The 18,861-nt window shown below is 46.4% G+C and overlaps 2 protein-coding genes across 2 annotated transcripts in view; one reads left to right on the forward strand and one right to left on the reverse strand.

The window, feature by feature from the left end:
- The window catches only part of LOC149462484 (uncharacterized), a 171,310-nt gene that overhangs the window by 20,504 nt on the left and 131,945 nt on the right, over window positions 1-18,861 (reverse strand). The window lies entirely within an intron of this gene.
- Window positions 425-17,156, forward strand: LOC149462488 (uncharacterized). Its single transcript, XM_089676816.1, has 2 exons — window positions 425-513; window positions 16,287-17,156. Exons 1-2 carry the CDS (start codon window positions 425-427, stop codon window positions 16,885-16,887), a joined length of 690 nt encoding a protein of 229 aa, XP_089532942.1. The 3' UTR covers window positions 16,888-17,156.

The raw sequence follows: 18,861 nt of genomic DNA on the forward strand, positions 1-18,861 counted from the left end.
GCCGCATGGTCCAGATTAAGAGGTGAGTTGGCTGGGGAGCGGGTGGTGGTAGATGTGCTCCTGCCAGGGGTCCGCCAGCGACGAGGATTCCTCCCAGCCCTCCCCGGAGAAGCAGGCCGACGCTTCACCGGCGGAGCTGGAGGGTCCCCTAAGGGGCTCCCAGAACGGCGCAGAACCCTAGCTGTCACCTCTGGGCTAAAGCGCACCGGAGGCACAGACCGCCGAGCACGTGTGCGCCCAGTAGAAGGGCCTGGTGACGCGGGCCTGGGGCCTTGCAGCATGTCTGACAGCCTCTCCCTTAACCACCCTGAGCCATTGGCTTCAGCTGCCGCCCGCAATTGGGATAGCATCCCGTCCAAGTCACTCATGGCCTAGTATTTGTTTCCCGCCGCAGGTACCAGCAAAAGAAGAAACCACCTCCGTGATGGCACAAGCTCCGACTGACTCCGACAAGACACAACCCCCCAATTCAAAACCTGCAAGACCACCCACAATGCTGCCTACACCAATCAAGTAAGTAACCACCCCCCATCCCCATTTCCTTGCCAATACTCCACCCAAATTACACTCTCTGCCTCGTCTGCACGCCCCAGTCATGCTGGCCCTCCCTTATACTTCGCTCAGTCCAGGCCCTGACTTTCTAATGGCAATAGTCGCCTGCTGTGTGATCCCTTGCATTAAGAGGCTAATAGGAAACGCTGTGAACGAGATCTCCCCTACATTCCTGAACTATAACAATGTTGAACTCCCCCGTGAAGAAAGGGAATTCTATACTCCCTTACAGACTATAGCCCCCGATCATCATATTTCAGACTTATAAAAACAAAAGGGAATGCTACAAAATTCCCCCCTAACAGACAACTATAAACAGGGAAAGATAGTGCCTGACTGTGGCCTTCTCAGGACGTATCGAGACTCTAGGGATGGATTAGCCACTCAGGGGCTCTATATGCGTCTTAAAAGAGTTCCAGAGGGAGGGCCACCAGGCAGTTAGGACATCAGAAGACATAGGGACAGTCAGGAATAAAATAGCAATTTTAAGGGGGGATTGTAGTGGATTGTGATTGACAGTCCACGTTTTATTAGATGATCAGTAAAATGACAATTTTATAGTCTTGCTACTGTCTGTATCTTGCTCTTTAAATTTCTTACTCTCTTAAGTAAACAATCAGATATAGGTTGACAGAACAATGATGATAATTAAGATGGCGCCTTCATCCGGAGTCTCACCCTTGGTGACTCATTAGGAGAAAAGTATCTTTTAATGTAAACAACCCCCATAAAAGGGAATGAGTCTCTTTGGGGACAATGATTGGAAGATATCAACACGGATGGACGAACACACAGAAACCCCGTGGACTTTTCACCCAATCAATGTATATGCTTTGCCTGCATCATATGCCCTATAAATGATACTGTTAGTTCCTCAATAAAACAGAATTTTAGGAAGTTGGCAAACTGCGAAGTGTCAGTGTCTTACTTCCACGTGCACGTATTCTCATATTAATTTGGCTCACTGGTAGATCACAGTAAATGGTCTGTAAGTGACCGAGTCCAAGACACAACATAGAGTATATAGTGCAGGGGTCAGGAGTATGTAATGTACAACATAGAGTATATAGTGCAGGGGTCAGGAGTATGTAATGCACAACATAGAGTATATAGTGCAGGGGTCAGGAGTATGTAATGTACAACATAGAGTATATAGTGCAGGGGTCAGGAGTATGTAATGTACAACATAGAGTATATAGTGCAGGGGTCAGGAGTATGGAATGTACAACAGAGTATATAGTGCAGGGGTCAGGAGTATGTAATGTACAACATAGAGTATATAGTGCAGGGGTCAGGAGTATGTAATGTACAATATAAATTATACAGTATAAGGGTCAGGACTCAAATTATGGGTATTTAGAGGAAGTTTAAATGTTTACTGTAGACAAGTTGCAGAGATCCCACACCGCTGCCTCCCATCTCCTGAGACTGCACTCAGTGACTTGGGTCTGAGACACTACAGACATATCCCTCCACCCGGCACAGCCAGCAGACCACAGATCTTGCTAGATCCGGCCATTGGTAAGAACCCCAAGACACATGCCCCAAGTGCCAAAGTAGAGCAACACCTAAGAAGAAGATGAACATTTTGCTGCCAGCTGAACTCCAGAATCAATATAAATCCAGTCTAGATACATAAATAGTGTCTTACGTGATGATATTGCAGTGGTTACTCTGCTCTGGACCAATCAGTGAGCAGTATTGTCACGATCAGAGGAGAATACCTAGATTGTAAGCTCCCAGGATCAGGCCCTCCTATCCCTCTTGTATTGATCTGTATTGTTGCTGTATTGTCTCCCTTTATATTGTAAAGTGCTGAGCAAACTGTTGGTGCCATAAATCCTGTATAATAATAATAATAATAATAATACCTGGGACTGTAAACTCAGGATCTATAGTGGGCCAGTGGAAACAACTAAACAGGTGTACCTGGGTACCGGTCCTCACATATACAGGAGCAGTGTGACCGCACACAGGAGTTGCAGGATCTAAGGGGCCATCGGGTCTTCACCAGAGCCACTGGAGGGGTGGATGTTGTGCTGCATGGCAGCCCCCAGGTTGCGGCTCTCTAACACACCCGTGCAGGCACAGTGCAACCAAATAGCATGCTGGAAGGACACGCGGTACACACAGGATACTAGGAACCAAGGTCACCTACTGCAGCAACCTAGGAAGGGGCTCCGGGGGAGAGGATGCAGGGAACACGTGTAAAGTGCAGGAGAGGGAGGGATGCTGAGCAATGGTGCAGAGAGAGAGAGACTCAGCAAGATGGAAAGGGCTGCAGGCAAACAACAGGAAACAATGCTGAGAAGGACACACACAGCAACAGGAAATGAGGGGATCCACGGACAGAAACCAAAGGGAATATAACTGCACAGCCAGAGGGAAAACACTGAGAACAAAGACAGGATCAAACAGCACACAGAATATGAGAATACCCAAGCAGCAGTGAACACCACAGGAACCAGAGGGGTCCGGCTTCCACATGAAGACACGTTGCTGGAACACTAATACACAGGTACAAAGACTTGATAATACCTAGGTTCAGGGGGGATAGGCAGGAACCCGAGCAACACGGACAGGAGGCAAAACCCGGTGCTGGATCAATGTGAAGGGAAGCATGACAAGTATGGGTGGAGGAATGGATTTAGTGTTCATGACCCACCTGTGCTGATCTCTGTAGGAGTGTCCTCCTCTATAAATGTCCCCGTTATTCCATCCTCCTCCATAGACTGCTGATCATCCCTCACATACGCCTCTTCTTCTTCTGCTTTCACCTCAAATTCTATATCGATTGGATCTCCACTCTAAATCAAGGAAATGAGAGAAAATATCATCTGTACAATATAAGGTCACATAAACAATCCACACATCATCTTTACAAGTCCATGTTCTAGATGCTCCATCCCACCAACCTTGTAATAGTGAGGGATGGTGTGACCTTCCTGTGTGGAATCCTGGGAATACAGAGGACGGGGACATCTCTCTGGTGGGTTCCTGGTATTAGGTGGCTCCATCATATCCTTGTGTCCTTCTGAAAACTCCTCCATCACTCCATACTCCTCATCCTCCTCTTTATACTCTTCTTTAACATCAATATTATCATCCCCGAGGATTCCACTCTGAAAGATATAATAAAACATTCATTGTAACAAACATGCTGTGTATAAATCACAACTACCAATAATTGTCATCATCTACCTGATGATGGTGAGGGATGGTGTGACCTTCCTGTGTGGAATCCCGGGAATACAGAGGACGGGGACATCTCTCTGGTGGGTTCCTGGTATTAGGTGGCTCCATCATATCCTTGTGTCCTTCTGAAAACTCCTCCATCACTCCATACTCCTCATCCTCCTCTTTAAATTCTTCCTTAACAACAATATTATAATCCCCGAGGATTCCACTCTGAAAGATATAATAAAAATGCCATCAATGGTAACAATGCAGATAATGTACAGATCCTAATGATACTATCAGTGATTGTTCCTCATCTACCTGATGATGGTGAGGGATGGTGTGACCTTCCTGTGTGGAATCCCGGGAATACAGAGGACGGGGACATCCCTCTGGTGGGTTCCCATGACTGGATCCATCTGTAGGAAACACACACACTGACTGAATCCATTGTTTCTATGTGTTTATCAGATGATGGGGGATCTAGGTGGACCCTACACATGGGCTGTTCGTTTGTTATTCAGAGATTCGGATGTATCCAAAATTACGAACTACAACAGTAATGAACTTTAACTACTCTGACACAAATTTTAAAGGAAAAATAAAATGAATTTGTTTAATCTGAATGAAACCAATGATCCCAATGAATATGATAATAGCTGGTTGTGAAGGATCGGGCGGTCACCATCCACACATCTGTGACAACTGCAACTCATCTGCTATCAGCAGGATTATTGGACGACAGAAGAATGTAAACAAACAATGACAACTTTAAAAATGATTAATAAATAACAGCATGGGGGGGGGGTCACCCCAATCCTAACCAGGCCCTTCAGGTCTAATATGGAGTTTACAAGGAAGTCCACACCAAAGCTTAAAAATAAATTATGGTGTGAAGTCCCCCCCCAAACCAGACCCTTATCCGAGCATGCAAGAAGGAAAAGGAGGCCCCCAGATCCCACCCCCCATGTGAATGAGTATGGGGTACACAGTGGTCCTACTCATTTACCAAAGTGTCATAAATAAATAAAAACACAAACAGTTTTTGACAAATCTTTTTTAGAAAAAAAAAACAATGTTCACTGAAGTAAATGCAGCGTCAATCACCATGAACGCCAGCCGCCAAGCTGAAAAAAAGAAAAAAAAGAAAAAAAAGAAGGTGCGCATGTGACACTTCCCTTACAGGTGACTGACAGCTCCAGTGCCCATTAATGACAAATAAACAAAGGAGCGAGGCCCGAGGCCACAGTTGGTGATTCTGCCCCTTTGTCACTAGGCATCCAACAACTGACAAGTCTGATTCCCAGTGATGACGGGAAATACACAAAGGGGCGGGGTCACTCACTGTCACCAAAGACCCACCGCTTTGTTTATTTACTGTTGGGTGAAGCGGAGTTGTAAGTTGCTGAGAGGCAAGTGTCCTGTGCGCACCTCTTTTTTCTGTTCAGTTCAGGCCAGAGGCCGGCATTCATTGTGATTGATCCTGGATTTACTTCTGTTAAATAAACGACTTGTCAAAAACTGTGTTTGTGTATTTATTTAATTTTGACACTTTTTTAGGTGAATGAGTAGAGGTACTATGTACAGCTGCTCATTCACATAGGGAGCCGGAATCTGGGGGCCCCCTTTTTATCCGGGGCTTCAAGATTTTGATAAGCCCCCCAGAATACAATCCCCCACAACCACCGAGCCAGGGATGCAGGGAAAGGCTTTTTTCCCCATCAACATGGGGAAAAGGAGCTTCCGGGGGGAACCCCTGCCCTAAATCTCATTCATATTGAGGGCATGTGGCCTAATATAATTCAGGGGATCGCTAACTCATTCCCTCCTAGAAAATAGCTTGCTGGACTACAAGTTCCAATAAGGGTCTGGTATGGATTTTAGGGGTTCCCATACCAGTTTTTTTATTTTAGAGTGGGGTTCCCCTCAAAATCTATACCAGATGGATTTTATTTTTAATGCCAGCATTGATTTTTTTTAACTCGTGGAGAATGTCTCTGATAGCAGATGAGTCATGGTTGTTAAGGACCTGGCGGCCGCAAACTTCCTAGCAACCAGCTAGTTTTCACAAGGAATTTGTATCAATTCAATTTGAATACTTCAAAAACATTTTTAATCCATTTGAAAATGAATAAACAAAACAAATTTTGATTCAAATGCAACAAAAATAAATTAATAACTTAACAAATTGATCTTGAAACAATTTTTTTTTTAAACTCTGCACATGTCTAGTGGAGCCTCCGTACTGCTCTCTCCTTTACAATAAAGTCTCCTCTTACCCGGTGATGTGAGGGGCGGCTGATTGTCCATCATGACGTCCTTGTAGAGATCCTTGTGTCCTTCTAAATACTCCCACTCCTCCATGGAGAAATAGACAGTGACACCCTGACACCTTATAGGAACCTGACACACACAATGATACAGTCACCATCCAGACACATCCCTTGTCTGTTACTGGAGAATGTCCCAGAATTCCCGGCACCGCTCACCTCTCCTGTCAGCAGCTCAGTGATCTCTCTGGTGACTTCTAGAATCTTCTTCTTCTTTCTCTCTTCTATCAGGGAGGGAGGTGGAGGCAATGTGATGTCATATGATCTCCAGACTTCACAGGAGGAAAACTCTACATCTGAACACAAATAGTCACATCAAATGATATTCCCAGAATCCTCCTCACCTCTCCATTCAGGTCTCCATTTTATTAAAGCCCCACTTCAGGCTGAGGTATAATTCCCCCCACAGGACCCCCACACTACGCAGGGTATAGGCTTGTTGCAGCATTCTGATGTCATTACATACAACGCAGGACCAACAGTCCCACTTTACATGTGAGAATACCAAGGGACCCCATATCCTAAGAGCATCAGAAAAAAGCCAGATGGAGGGACATTGGGAGGAGGAGCTGTGAGGTCAGTGTGATGTCATAGGATTCTCTGACTCCGGATGGAGGGACATTGGGGGGAGGAGCTGTGAAGTCAGTGTGATGTCATAGGATTCTCTGACTCCGGATGGAGGGACATTGGGAGGAGGAGCTGTGATGTCAGTGTGATGTCATAGGATTCTCTGACTCTGGATGGAGGGACATTGGGAGGAGGAGCTGTGAAGTCAGTGTGATGTCATAGGATTATCTGACTCTGGATGGAGGGACATTGGGAGGAGGAGCTGTGAGGTCAGTGTGATGTCATAGGATTCTCTGACTCTGGATGGAGGGACATTGGGAGGAGGAGCTGTGAGGTCAGTGTGATGTCATAGGACATATAGACTCTGGATGGAGGGACATTTGGATGGGGAGATTTGAGGGGTCCTCTATATGAGGCTCCCATGCAAACCAAATCCTTGTTCCTGGGTGCGTCCTACCTCTCCTAAACTGAAGAGTGAACTTTGACCTTTACCATCCAGAAATCTGTCCGGAATCTGTGGAAGTAAGCTGTCATGTGATCAGGTGACGTGCGGAGGAACGGAGTGTAAATAGCAGACAATTGTCTCCAGAGCCCCTAATGGTGGGGATGGATTTGGCGGCGTGCTGGTGCCAAGTTTCCTCCCCCCAGGGTCACTGCAGGTGTGGAGAAAAGCTGTGTAAGAGGATATGGAGGAGAGATGAGGAGGAGATCCAGGAATCAGGAGAAAGGTCAGGGCAAGCAACAGACGAGCGCATCCAAGAGACCAAGCCGGGGTCACTACACAGAAAATCAATCCAAGGAAACAACAGGCAGGACGAGGAATAGCAAGAAGGAGCTGAGAGACAAATGAGAATATTGCTCAGCCAATGGGAGATGATCTCAGCATGACTTCCATCATGAAGGAGATGAGGGGGAGGGGAGGAAGTCACTGAAGGTGACCATAGATCCATGGAAATTCAGCTGGTTCAGCAGGGATCGCTCACATTTCCTTCCATGTGTGGCCACTGCCGGATAAAAGCCACTCCCCCAGCGGCTGCAGCCAATAGCTTCAGTGCTGATCCGTGTATTCTGAGAGCGGAGGAGCCCCCCATTGTCAGACTACAAGAGTGCAGCGGGGAGGATTCCCCCATCCACCTCCAATGTGTGGATGGGGGGATCACTTCAATTTTTATGGTCATCCCGCTGGCTGAACGATAAAACTGAACCATGTAGGCCAGCTTTGGGAGCAAATATATTATCATCAACTCCTCCCCCTGAAGGGGTTAATCTGGGTTCCCACACTATATATGTGTGTATCATCATCTGCTGGAGATAAAAGACATCACAGTGACTATGGAGGAAGAGGACGGACGTGACTATGGAGGAAGAGGACGGACATGACTATGGAGGAAGAGGACGGACATGACGGGAAGTTACTGGGTGTAAATAGGAAATAACATCTTATTACCTCCTCTGCTGCCACTTTTAGCAACGTCTCCTCTCTACTTCTTGTCTGTACCTCACATCACTTCCTGCCTGTACCTGACATCACTTCCTGTCTTCCATAGATACTTCCTGTCTGGGTAGAAGTGAGATCCCCACCTTGTGGAGCTCAGAGGAACTGCAGCCCCGAGAAGCATCTGGTAGTGTGACCCCGGCCTTGTGCTGGGTGTGTATGGTCTGTAGATCCTTATAGAGGGGTCACCTCCACTCCCACCAAGGGGGACAGAAATATATGACTGCTCGGGGGAGGGGTTTTGTCGTCTTTGATTTTGCAGCAAAATGTAATTGCAGATTTAGTCCTGTCACACATCTGTTATATGGATACAAGGAACCCCAGATGAGAAATGGCTCCTGATCCCCATATTAGATCAGATTTTTTATTTTGGTGGGCATCAGATTTCATGATTGACATTAATGTACAGCATAGGACATTTCTGATAATTATTTTTCTTTACAATTTCTCTTTTTGTGAGTGAATAGAGGTATAGAGGAAGAGACCCTTGACCTTTCCCATCCCTGGCAAGTCCTCATCTCCATGTTGAGGGCATGTCACCTGGTATGGTCCAAGAAGGAGGAAATACACCCCCTCCCCACCTGTTTCCTGGCCTGGCCAGCATGCTCAGATAATGGTCTCGTATGGAATGTTGGCAGAACCTTCTGGAACATATCTCAGATAGTCTCTGTAAGGTGACCATAGACATGGAGGACACCAGCAATGGTTGGGATGTAACATACCCTGTAAAGGTGGCATGATATGACAGATATTCCTGGAATTCAATGTTCAGTATTACAGATACAATGTTCTCTTCATTTAGTGGTCAGTAGAAGACAAATAGTCACAATTTATAAATCTGAATAGTCGGCTCTGGAGTGTGAAGATTGGAGGAATGAACACCTAGATGGCAATAATGATCTGACATCCCTGTACACATAGATACGGATGAATGATCTGTCACCTCACTGAGCCTCAAAGGAAATATTATGATGTGCTGACTACAACCCCAGTGGGGAGAAGAGATTTGTGCACATTGGGCTCCTCACTGGCTGCAAAGGATTGACCTTCTTATATAAAATGGTATGTGTCAGGAGTACAGAATCCCAGAGGGGCCCCCAACATGGTTCTATGGGGTCTGCTCATGACAGCCATGCTGTGAATGAATATGTTGTGATCAGACTGAAACAATGGTGTTGGAAATCGCATTGCCAACCCAGATACCAGAAACGTTGGGTCCATATCTATCTATCTACACACAAATCTATCTCTCAACCCCCCAGCTCACCCCCTCGGTCTCCGCCCGAATCACACACCTACTGAGCGACATATCAGACTGGATGTCGCTCCACTTCCTTAAACTGAACCTCTCCAAAACCGAGTTTATTGTCTTCCCCCCAGCCCGGACACCACCCCCCATTGACTTCTCCATCACATCCAACAACGCTACCATCAAACCCGCCCTGCAGGCCAGAGTACTTGGTGTCATTTTGGACTCCAACCTATCCTTCCAGCCCCAAGTCCAATCTTTAACAAACTCGTGCAGACTCCACCTCCGCAACATCGCCAAAATCCGCACGTTCCTAACCCCAGAAACCACTAAACAGCTCATCCACTCCCTCATCATATCACGACTCGACTACTGCAACTCCCTCCTCACTGGCCTTCCTTGCCGCTGGCTATCCCCGCTTCAGTCCATCCTGAATACGGCTGCCAGACTCATTCACCTTTCTAATGGCTGCATCTCCACCACCCCCCTCTGCCAATCCCTCCACTGGCTTCCACCCCCCTCTGCCAATCCCTCCACTGGCCTCCGCTCAGTGTCCTCCACCCTCCTCTGCCAATCCCTCCACTGGTTTCCGATTGTGCAACGGATCAAATTCAAAATCCTAACACTGATGTACAAAGCCGTCCACCATACTGCCCCGAACTACATCACTGACCTAATATCCAAGTACCGCCCAACACGCACACTCCGCTCCTCACAAGACCTCCTTCTCTCTAGTTCCCTGGTCTCCTCCTCCCATGCCCGCCTCCAGGACTTCTCCAGGGTGTCACCCATCCTCTGGAACTCCGTGCCCCAACCCATCAGATTATCACCTACTTTCCTCTCCTTTAGGCGCACCCTGAAAACCCATCTCTTCAGGGAAGCCTACCCCACCCCCTGCTAACTTGCCGACCTCCTCCACTCTTCCTACCACTCCATCCCCCACAGCTATCTCCTCCTGTGCCACCATCCCCTCCCTCCTAGATTGTAAGCTCCAAGGAGCAGGGCCCTCCATCCCCTCATGTTTTGCATTGTATTGGTATTGTTCTGTCACATGTTCTGTCCCCCTCTGTAATGTACAGCGCTGAGTGAACTATTGGCGCTTTATAAATACTGTATAATAATAATAATATAGCCCATGGCACCTTCAGAAGACAGAGCCAACCCCGGGGCTGAGGAGGGAACACCCCCCAGAGGTGATTGGACAGGGTTAGAGCCCCCATACTTATCTCTATAAATTAGGAAGCATGAGATATGGACTTGGTCTCCTGTGTTCTCATCTGTGACTATACCGTCTACAAGAAGATGAAGAGTCACACTCCGTAATCAGCCCATTCTTCATATTTTATTCTGTGTGTCACCCCAATGGGCTCATTCACAAGGATAGAGTGGCCCCAACCCTACTCTATGTGAACGAGCCCATTGGGGTGAAACATATTTCAGGAGTTTGGTTTATCAGGAGGAGATCATGTGTATGGAGTTATGTCATCATCAACAGAATGAAATATCAAGAGGGAGCTAATTACAGAGTGCAGCTGATGAGAATCCTTCATGTGACAAGTCACCTCCAGGCCCAACTATGGCCCCAGGCAGAGACAATAATATCAATAGTTTTTGTTATTCTTAAGAAAGATGTAATCCTCGGGACATTGCTGCTGAGTTATGGAGGATTTTATAGGCTGATTGCCATCATATGGATTAGATTGGATAAACCAGGTCTGTAACTTCCCCACAAAGGATAATTAATGGGCAAATGTTACAAGAAAACATTCAAAAAGCTGAACTCATAGCACAAGACCATGTTCAGGGAGACATTTCTCTGGGTTGCAGTTCCTCTGAGCTCCACAAGGTGATGTTCTCGCCTTTACACAAACAGGAAGACTCTATGGAAGACAGGAAGTGATGTCAGGTGCAGACAGGAAGTAATGTTAGGAACTGACAGGAAGCAATATCAGTACAGACAGGAAGTGATGTCATCTACAGACAGGACATGATGTCAGGTATAGACAGGAAGTTCCATGAGGTAGGAAGTATAGAGGAGACATTGGTGGAAGTGGCAGCAGAGGACGTAATAAGATGTGATTTTATATTTACACCCAGTAATCCACCGTCATGTCCGTCCTCTTCCTCCATAGTCATGCCCATCCTCTTCCTCCATAGTCACGGCTGTCCTTTTCCTCCATAGTCACGCCCGTCCTCTTCCTCCATAGTCAGGTCCGTCCTCTTCCTCCATAGTCACGTCCGTCCTCTTCCTCCATAGTCACGCCCGTCCTCGTCCTCCATAGTCACGTCCGTCCTCTTCCTCCATAGTCACGTCCGTCCTCGTTCTCCATAATCACGTCCGTCCTCGTCCTCCATAGTCACGTCCGTCCTCTTCCTCCAAAGTCACGTCCGTCCTCTTCCTCCAAAGTGATGCCCGTCCTCTTCCTCCATAGTCAGGTCCGTCCTCTTCCTCCATAGTCATGCCCGTCCTCTTCCTCCATAGTCATGTCTGTCCTCAACCTCCATAGTCATGTCTGTCCTCTTCCTCCATAGTCATGCCCTTCCTCGTCCTCCATAGTCATGTCTGTCCTCGTCCTCCATAGTCATGTCCGTCCTCTTCCTCCATAGTCATGCCCGTCCTCGTCCTCCATAGTCATGTCTGTCCTCGTCCTCCATAGTCATGTCCGTCCTCTTCCTCCATAGTCATGCCCGTCCTCGTCCTCCATAGTCATGTCCGTCCTCATCCTCCATAGTCATGTCCGTCCTCTTCCTCCATAGTCATGCCCGTCCTCATCCTCCATAGTCATGTCCGTCCTCATCCTCCATAGTCATGTCCGTCCTCTTCCTCCATAGTCATGTCCGTCCTCTTCCTCCATAGTCATATCCGTCCTCTTCCTCCATAGTCATGTCCGTCCTCTTCCTCCATAGTCATGTCCGTCCTCTTCCTCCGTAGTCACTGTGAGTTGTCATTCATTGTGAGTAGTTGCTGGAAATGGATCAGCATGTGTTTTCTCATTGGGCATCGTTCATTATTAATGATGTAGATCTGCATTGTTGGATGACTGACGAGGGATTACTTTGGGGGAATCTTTGTTTATTAATAAAGGACGAGTCATGTGATGTGGGTGACGTCTTTATTTACTAATTTCATTATTTCTTTCTGAATGAGCCCCCCGGGGTATACGTACCCTTACACATTCATGTGGGGGAGGTAGCTGAGGGCCCTCTTATTTGAAGGGGGATTCCAATATGTCCCACACCAGGAGACCCCCCTGGGTCAGGGTTGTGGGGAAGTGTACAAGATACACTCCCCATATTGAGGACACATGTCCTGGCTTGGTTTAGGGGAGGGGTGCGTGATCTGGGGAGGACCCCTAGCCTTCTTTATTGTGTGGGCTTCCCCCATGTATATCTATACCAGACTCCCATCCAGGATAAGGGTCTGCTATGTATTTGTAAGGAGGACCCCACACAGTCTTGTTTTTGTTGTGGAAGTTCCCTCTTACCATGTATCCCAGGCCGCTCTATTTACAAACTAGACTGAACCGGGTACATTTGGCTCCTCAATACCTCTCACTATCACCAGCTCCAATGTACTGACATCATGGCTGCTCTCAGACCCCCCACCAGGTATAGGGGCCCCCCTGTGATGTCTGCAGCTTCTGACTCTGTATTTAGCCTGTTGGAGCTTCATATACACGTATCTGTCTGCAGTCAAAGGACAAGAAAACAAGGATTTTCCTGATATTACAGACCTGCAGGAAACACAACAAACACTAAGTAACCTGATCTACATGTTCCATCTCCCACTGAGAGCAGCCCGTCTATTACCCCCTTATATCCCCCCCCTAATATTATACAACCAATACAGTCCAATATAATTCTCTGCTATCCATCTACAGAGAAACCACATGACCCCACCAATGAGGATGGAGGAGGACCGGAGTCACATGACTGAGAGGATACTAAACCTCACCCTGGAGATCATCTACCTGCTGACCGGAGAGGGGAGGAGGATTCTGGGAGGTCACATGACATCACTCTTATCTCTATTAATAAAACAGACCTGACTGGAGAGGTGAGGAGGATTCTGGGAGGTCACATGACATCACTCTTATCTCTATTAATAAAACACAAACCTGACCGGAGAGGTGAGGAGGATTCTGGGAGGTCACATGACATCACTCTTATCTCTATTAATAAAACACAGACCTGACCGGAGAGGTGAGGAGGATTCTGGGAGGTCACATGACATCACTCTCATCTCTATTAATAAAACACAGACCTGACCGGAGAGGTGAGGAGGATTCTGGGAGTCTAACATGATATTCCTATTGGTTCCTCAATACAGAGATTTCCTCTTCTGAAGTCAGGTGATCATATGACCATCACAGTGCCTCCATGTGACTCCCTAAACCCTGAGAGACACAACATGCAGAAGATTCTAGAAGTCACCAAGAAGATGATGGAGCTGCTGACAGGAGAGGTGAGCGGTGCCGGGAATTCTGGGACATTCTCCAGTAACAGACAAGGAATGTGTCTGGATGGTGACTGTATCATTGTGTGTGTCAGGTTCCTATAAGGTGTGAGGGTGTCACTGTCTATTTCTCCATGGAGGAGTGGGAGTATTTAGAAGGACACAAGGATCTCTACAAGGACGTCATGATGGACAATCAGCCGCCCCTCACATCACCGGGTAAGAGGAGACTTTATTGTAAAGGAGAGAGCAGTACGGAGGATCCACCTAGATCCCCCATCATCTGATAAACACATAGAAACAATGGATTCAGTCAGTGTGTGTGTTTCCTACAGATGGATCCAGTCATGGGAACCCACCAGAGAGATGTCCCCGTCCTCTGTATTCCCGGGATTCCACACAGGAAGGTCACACCATCCCTCACCATCATCAGGTAGATGAGGAACAATCACTGATAGTATCTTTAGGATCTGTACATTATCTGCATTGTTACCATTGATGCCATTTTTTTTATATATTCAGAGTGGAAACCTGAGAGATCCTAAAGTTGAGGTTAAAGAAGAGATAAAAGAGGATGAGGATGGGGGGATGGAGGAGTCAGAGCTTCTAAAAGAACAAAAAGATCTGTACCAGGACACCATGGTGGAGTCATCCAGCTACAGGAACCCACCAGAGAGATGTCCCCATCCTCTGTATTCCCGGGATTCCACACAGGAAGGACACACCATCCTTCAGTATTACAAGGTTGGTGGGATGGAGAATCTAGAACATGGACTTGTAAAGATGATGTGTGGATTTTTTATATGATCTTATATTTTACAGATGATATTTTCTCTCATTTCCTTGATTTAGAGTGGAGATCCAATCGATATAGAATTTGAGGTGAAATCAGAAGAAGAAGAGGCGTATGTGAGGGATGATCAGCAGTCTATGGAGGAGGATGGAATAACGGGGACATTTATAGAGGAGGACACTCCTACAGAGATCAGCACAGGTGGGTCATGAACACTAAATCCATTCCTCCACCCATACTGCTCACTGATTGGTCCAGAGTAGGGCGGGGACTGGGTGATATCAGCCTGTAATCCCCTGGTCACTTTCCTGAGCTGTGTTCCCCGTCCTGTATTCCTGGATTTCTCTCGGATAATCTTCCTTCTCTGTGCTGCAGACACAATTTATGTATCTAGACTGGATTTATGGAGGTTCTGGGGTTCAGCTGGCAGCAAAATTCTGATTCATGGGCGTTACTTGACACAGACACCTGGGACATGTGATTTGGATCTTCTTCCCCATGCCCGGGTCTAGTAAGATCTCTGACAGAACATTTCTCCCAGGGTTCCTTGCTCTGTGGTCTGCTGGCTGTGCCGGGTGGAGGGATATGTCTGTAGTGTCTCAGACCCAAGTCACTGAGTGCAGTCTCAGGAGATGGGAGGCAGCGGTGTGGGATCTCTGCAACTTGTCTACAGTAAACATTTAATGTTCCACTGATTACAGAATACCAATATTATGAGTCCTGACCCTTACACTGTATAATTTATATTGTACATTACATACTCCTGACCCCTGCACTATATACTCTGTGTTGTACATTACATACTCCTGACCCCTGCACTATATACTCTATGTTGTACATTACATACCCCTGACCCCTGCACTATATACTCTATGTTGTACATTACATACCCCTGACCCCTGCACTATATACTCCATATTGTACATTCCATAGTCCTGACTTCTGCTCTCCCCCTCCCCCCCACTGATATATATACACATAATATGGTTTCTCTTTTGTTCCCCCCATTTCCTCCCAGCTGGACATTTTATATTGGATGATGTGATTGCAGCACAGACTTTTACATGGTGATAATAATGTGATAACATCCTCCAACTTTGGACCCTTAAACAGAAAGTGATAATGAGGGAGGAGTCAATACCCCAATGATGGTGGTCTTCAGGATCAGTCCAGTCTTCATCTTGGTTGTTCTCCCCCCATCCTCACTCTCTGACCTCTGGTGGAAGTGCAGTACTTCTTGTGTTGGGAAGATGGCGATGAGTGATAGAGGGGGTGGGGACCCTCGTCCTATAATCCCCTCATCACTGTCCCTCCTATAAAAGACAGTTCTGGTTGTTTCCTCACTCTCTGACTAAGGTCCATGAATAAAGAAATGACCTGGTAGGAGATCAGAGGAGCCATTTCCTAGTTCCCTTGAGGGTGGAATTGTAAGCTCCTCAGAGACCAAGCTGCCTGATGTGGGTGGAGTCCTGGTTTGGGGGAACCAATCAGCTCCTGTCTAGTAATCCTCTTTGTCTTTGTATTTTAGTCCATGGCCAGGAGATGAGGAAAACCTCCAAGGATTGTCTCACTTTGTCTCCAGACTGGAAAGTAGAAGATGAGGACATCACACAGTATGGTCCAGGAGAAAACCCGGCTCCCTCCAATGTCCATCCGGCACCACCCAGTGTAGATGGACCATCGGATTCCTCGTATCCTGAGGAACCTCAGACTGTGCGGGACCGGGCCGGCCTTCCAACAGGGAAGAGATTCTCCTGTACTGAGTGTGGGAAGAGGTTCTGTTCTACATACCATCTTAATGTGCATAAAAGATCTCACACGGGGGAGAAGCCTTATTCCTGTCCTGAGTGCGGGAAATGTTTTTCACAGAAGTCCATTCTTTACACACATCAGAGATCTCACACAGGAGAGAAGCCGTATTCCTGTCTTGAGTGCGGGAAAAAATTTTCACAGAAGTCCCATCTTTACACACATCAAAGATCTCACACGGGGGAGAAGCCATATTCTTGTCCTGAGTGTGGGAAAAGTTTTTCAGATAAATCCAGTCTTTACAGACATCAGAGATCTCACACAGGAGAGAAGCCGTATTCCTGTCTTGAGTGCGAGAAATGTTTTTCACTTATGTCAATTCTTTACACACATCAGAGATCTCACACGGGAGAGAAGCCGTATTCCTGTCCCGAGTGCGGGAAATGTTTTTCACAGAAGTCCCATCTTTCCAGACATCAGCGATCTCATGCGACGGAGAAGCCACTTTCCTGTCCTTAGTGAGGGAAATGTTCCTCATTGAAGTCCTGTCTTCCTGTACATCAGGGGTCCCACACAACCCTGGAGGTGTATTAGTGCCTTGAGTGTGGGAAATGTCTTCTAGATGAATGTTGCTGAACATCCCAGCTCTCATGTGGGGAAGAAGCACACCCTGATATACACCTCAGATATACTCCATGGCTGATCTTCATCATGGAAGAAACAGTTGATAAGGAGATCAGAGGTCCCCAAAGACATGGATAAAGTGTGGGACCGGGTTGGCCATTGATAGCAGAAAAAGAATAAAAATGGTGTCCTGACCTGTCATTGGCTGAGTACATTTTGTGGTGGGAGATTTCACAAACATTTAGAGGTCTATTTAAAAAAAAAAAAAAAAAAAGATTTAGTTGAACGAATGTGACCGGCGTTTGCCTAGATGGGTTGAATATTGGCCGTATTTTATTTCATACTCTGATTTTCTTGGCTCCATCTAGTGGCTATAATGCAGTATTGCACTACTTTTACTGATTGAGGTATTTCATGAATAATACCTCATTATGGTCACTAGATGGAGCTGACGGTCATAGGAAATCAATGTGTTACATTTTTAAATATTAATTTTTATCATATTCGTCCAATGAATTTTCTTTGAGCAGACCCCTTCATTTCCTTCTTCAGGCATGGATTCATACTAACAGCACACGCCAATTAGGCCACAACATGCTATTATCAGACCACCCATTATTTGTCTCAATCTTCCTAGGCCGGGTATCCATCCAAATACCCCGTCCCACCCATTACCAGGAACATCCTGTTTAATTCCTGAGGACAAGTCATGTAAAGCCTTTATGTGTGATTGTATAGAGGTGGCATGATCACTTACATTCCGTCACAATGTTCCCAACCATGATCATTGTTAAGCAGTAAATCATCTATAGTCACTGGATTCTGAAGAACAGCTTTACGGGTTCCTTGGAGGTCGAGTAACAGTTCCTGCAAAGCCATAGAAGTACGATTCAGACTTTTATCCAGACTACATACAATAGATCCAACTAAACTAGTGTATTCAGCTTTGGAAAGCAGTGTAATGTCTGATATACAATCTTCTGATCCAATCTCGGTCCTCCTTCTTGATCTTAGATCCTTCTCCATAGCTTTAGGATGCTCAGGCAATATCATACTCAGACGGCTCCAAGTACAAGGCCCTCCAGTAATATTCCTGGAATATATGAATATGTGGGATTTCCACAAGAAAACAACCATCCTAAAGGTAGTGTGACCTGTGACTGTGGCTGGGCTGTGATAGAACATGATGACAGGTCATTGGGTTATGTACTGAACTACATGTTCTATTAGACGTACAGAAAATCCTGTCCTGAGGAGATCGGGTTGTGTGATGTGGGCCATATGGAAATCTGAGATCCCAACACCGGGGAATCTCTTCAGAATCACATGTCATATTGTAACACATCTCCTGGGGGAACATTCAACGTTTTCATACCAGTCATATATTCCCAGCCTTTATATGGACCTGGACAGTTCTGACAGTCCTCATACAATGACATAGATGGTCCATCATCCATTCTTACATCAGTATCATTATTCATTACTCTGAAAATGTCCAACAAAACCGAGGTTGGGGTGGGAATGGCCATCAAACATGTAGCTAAATGATCGGCAGCATATCTGACAGATGGAAATTGGGAACATTCATCACTCTCAGTACCATATAAACCCAGACATTCTCTGATTGCTTTAACAGTTTATGTGGATGTGTGCGTGGGGCAAGGGGTCAGTCTTATGGGGCTGCAGAAGGGCCGGATCTATCCTGATCTGGGGGTGCAGTAGAAAAAAGGCGAGGGCCATAATGAAAATAGTGTGACAGAGATGCATGGAACTGGTATTCCCTGTTCATTTGGTATGCTTCTGTACTATGGAGTCACAACCTGGAAATAATATGACAGGTAGTGCAGAGAGAACACTAGTATGTATTAG

The sequence above is a fragment of the Staurois parvus genome, unplaced genomic scaffold (assembly GCF_062004578.1).
Source record: "Staurois parvus isolate SC_StPar_1 unplaced genomic scaffold, SC_StPar_1.0 ptg000174l, whole genome shotgun sequence".
Taxonomy (NCBI): Eukaryota; Metazoa; Chordata; class Amphibia; order Anura; family Ranidae; genus Staurois; species Staurois parvus.

Bases quoted from the DNA above. Each gene is read 5' to 3' on its own strand.
- LOC149462488 (XM_089676816.1), top strand. From the start codon at position 425: ATGGCACAAGCTCCGACTGACTCCGACAAGACACAACCCCCCAATTCA. The intron at 514-16,286 runs GTAAGTAACCAC...GGCACCACCCAG, and splicing joins ATGCTGCCTACACCAATCAA to TGTAGATGGACCATCGGATT.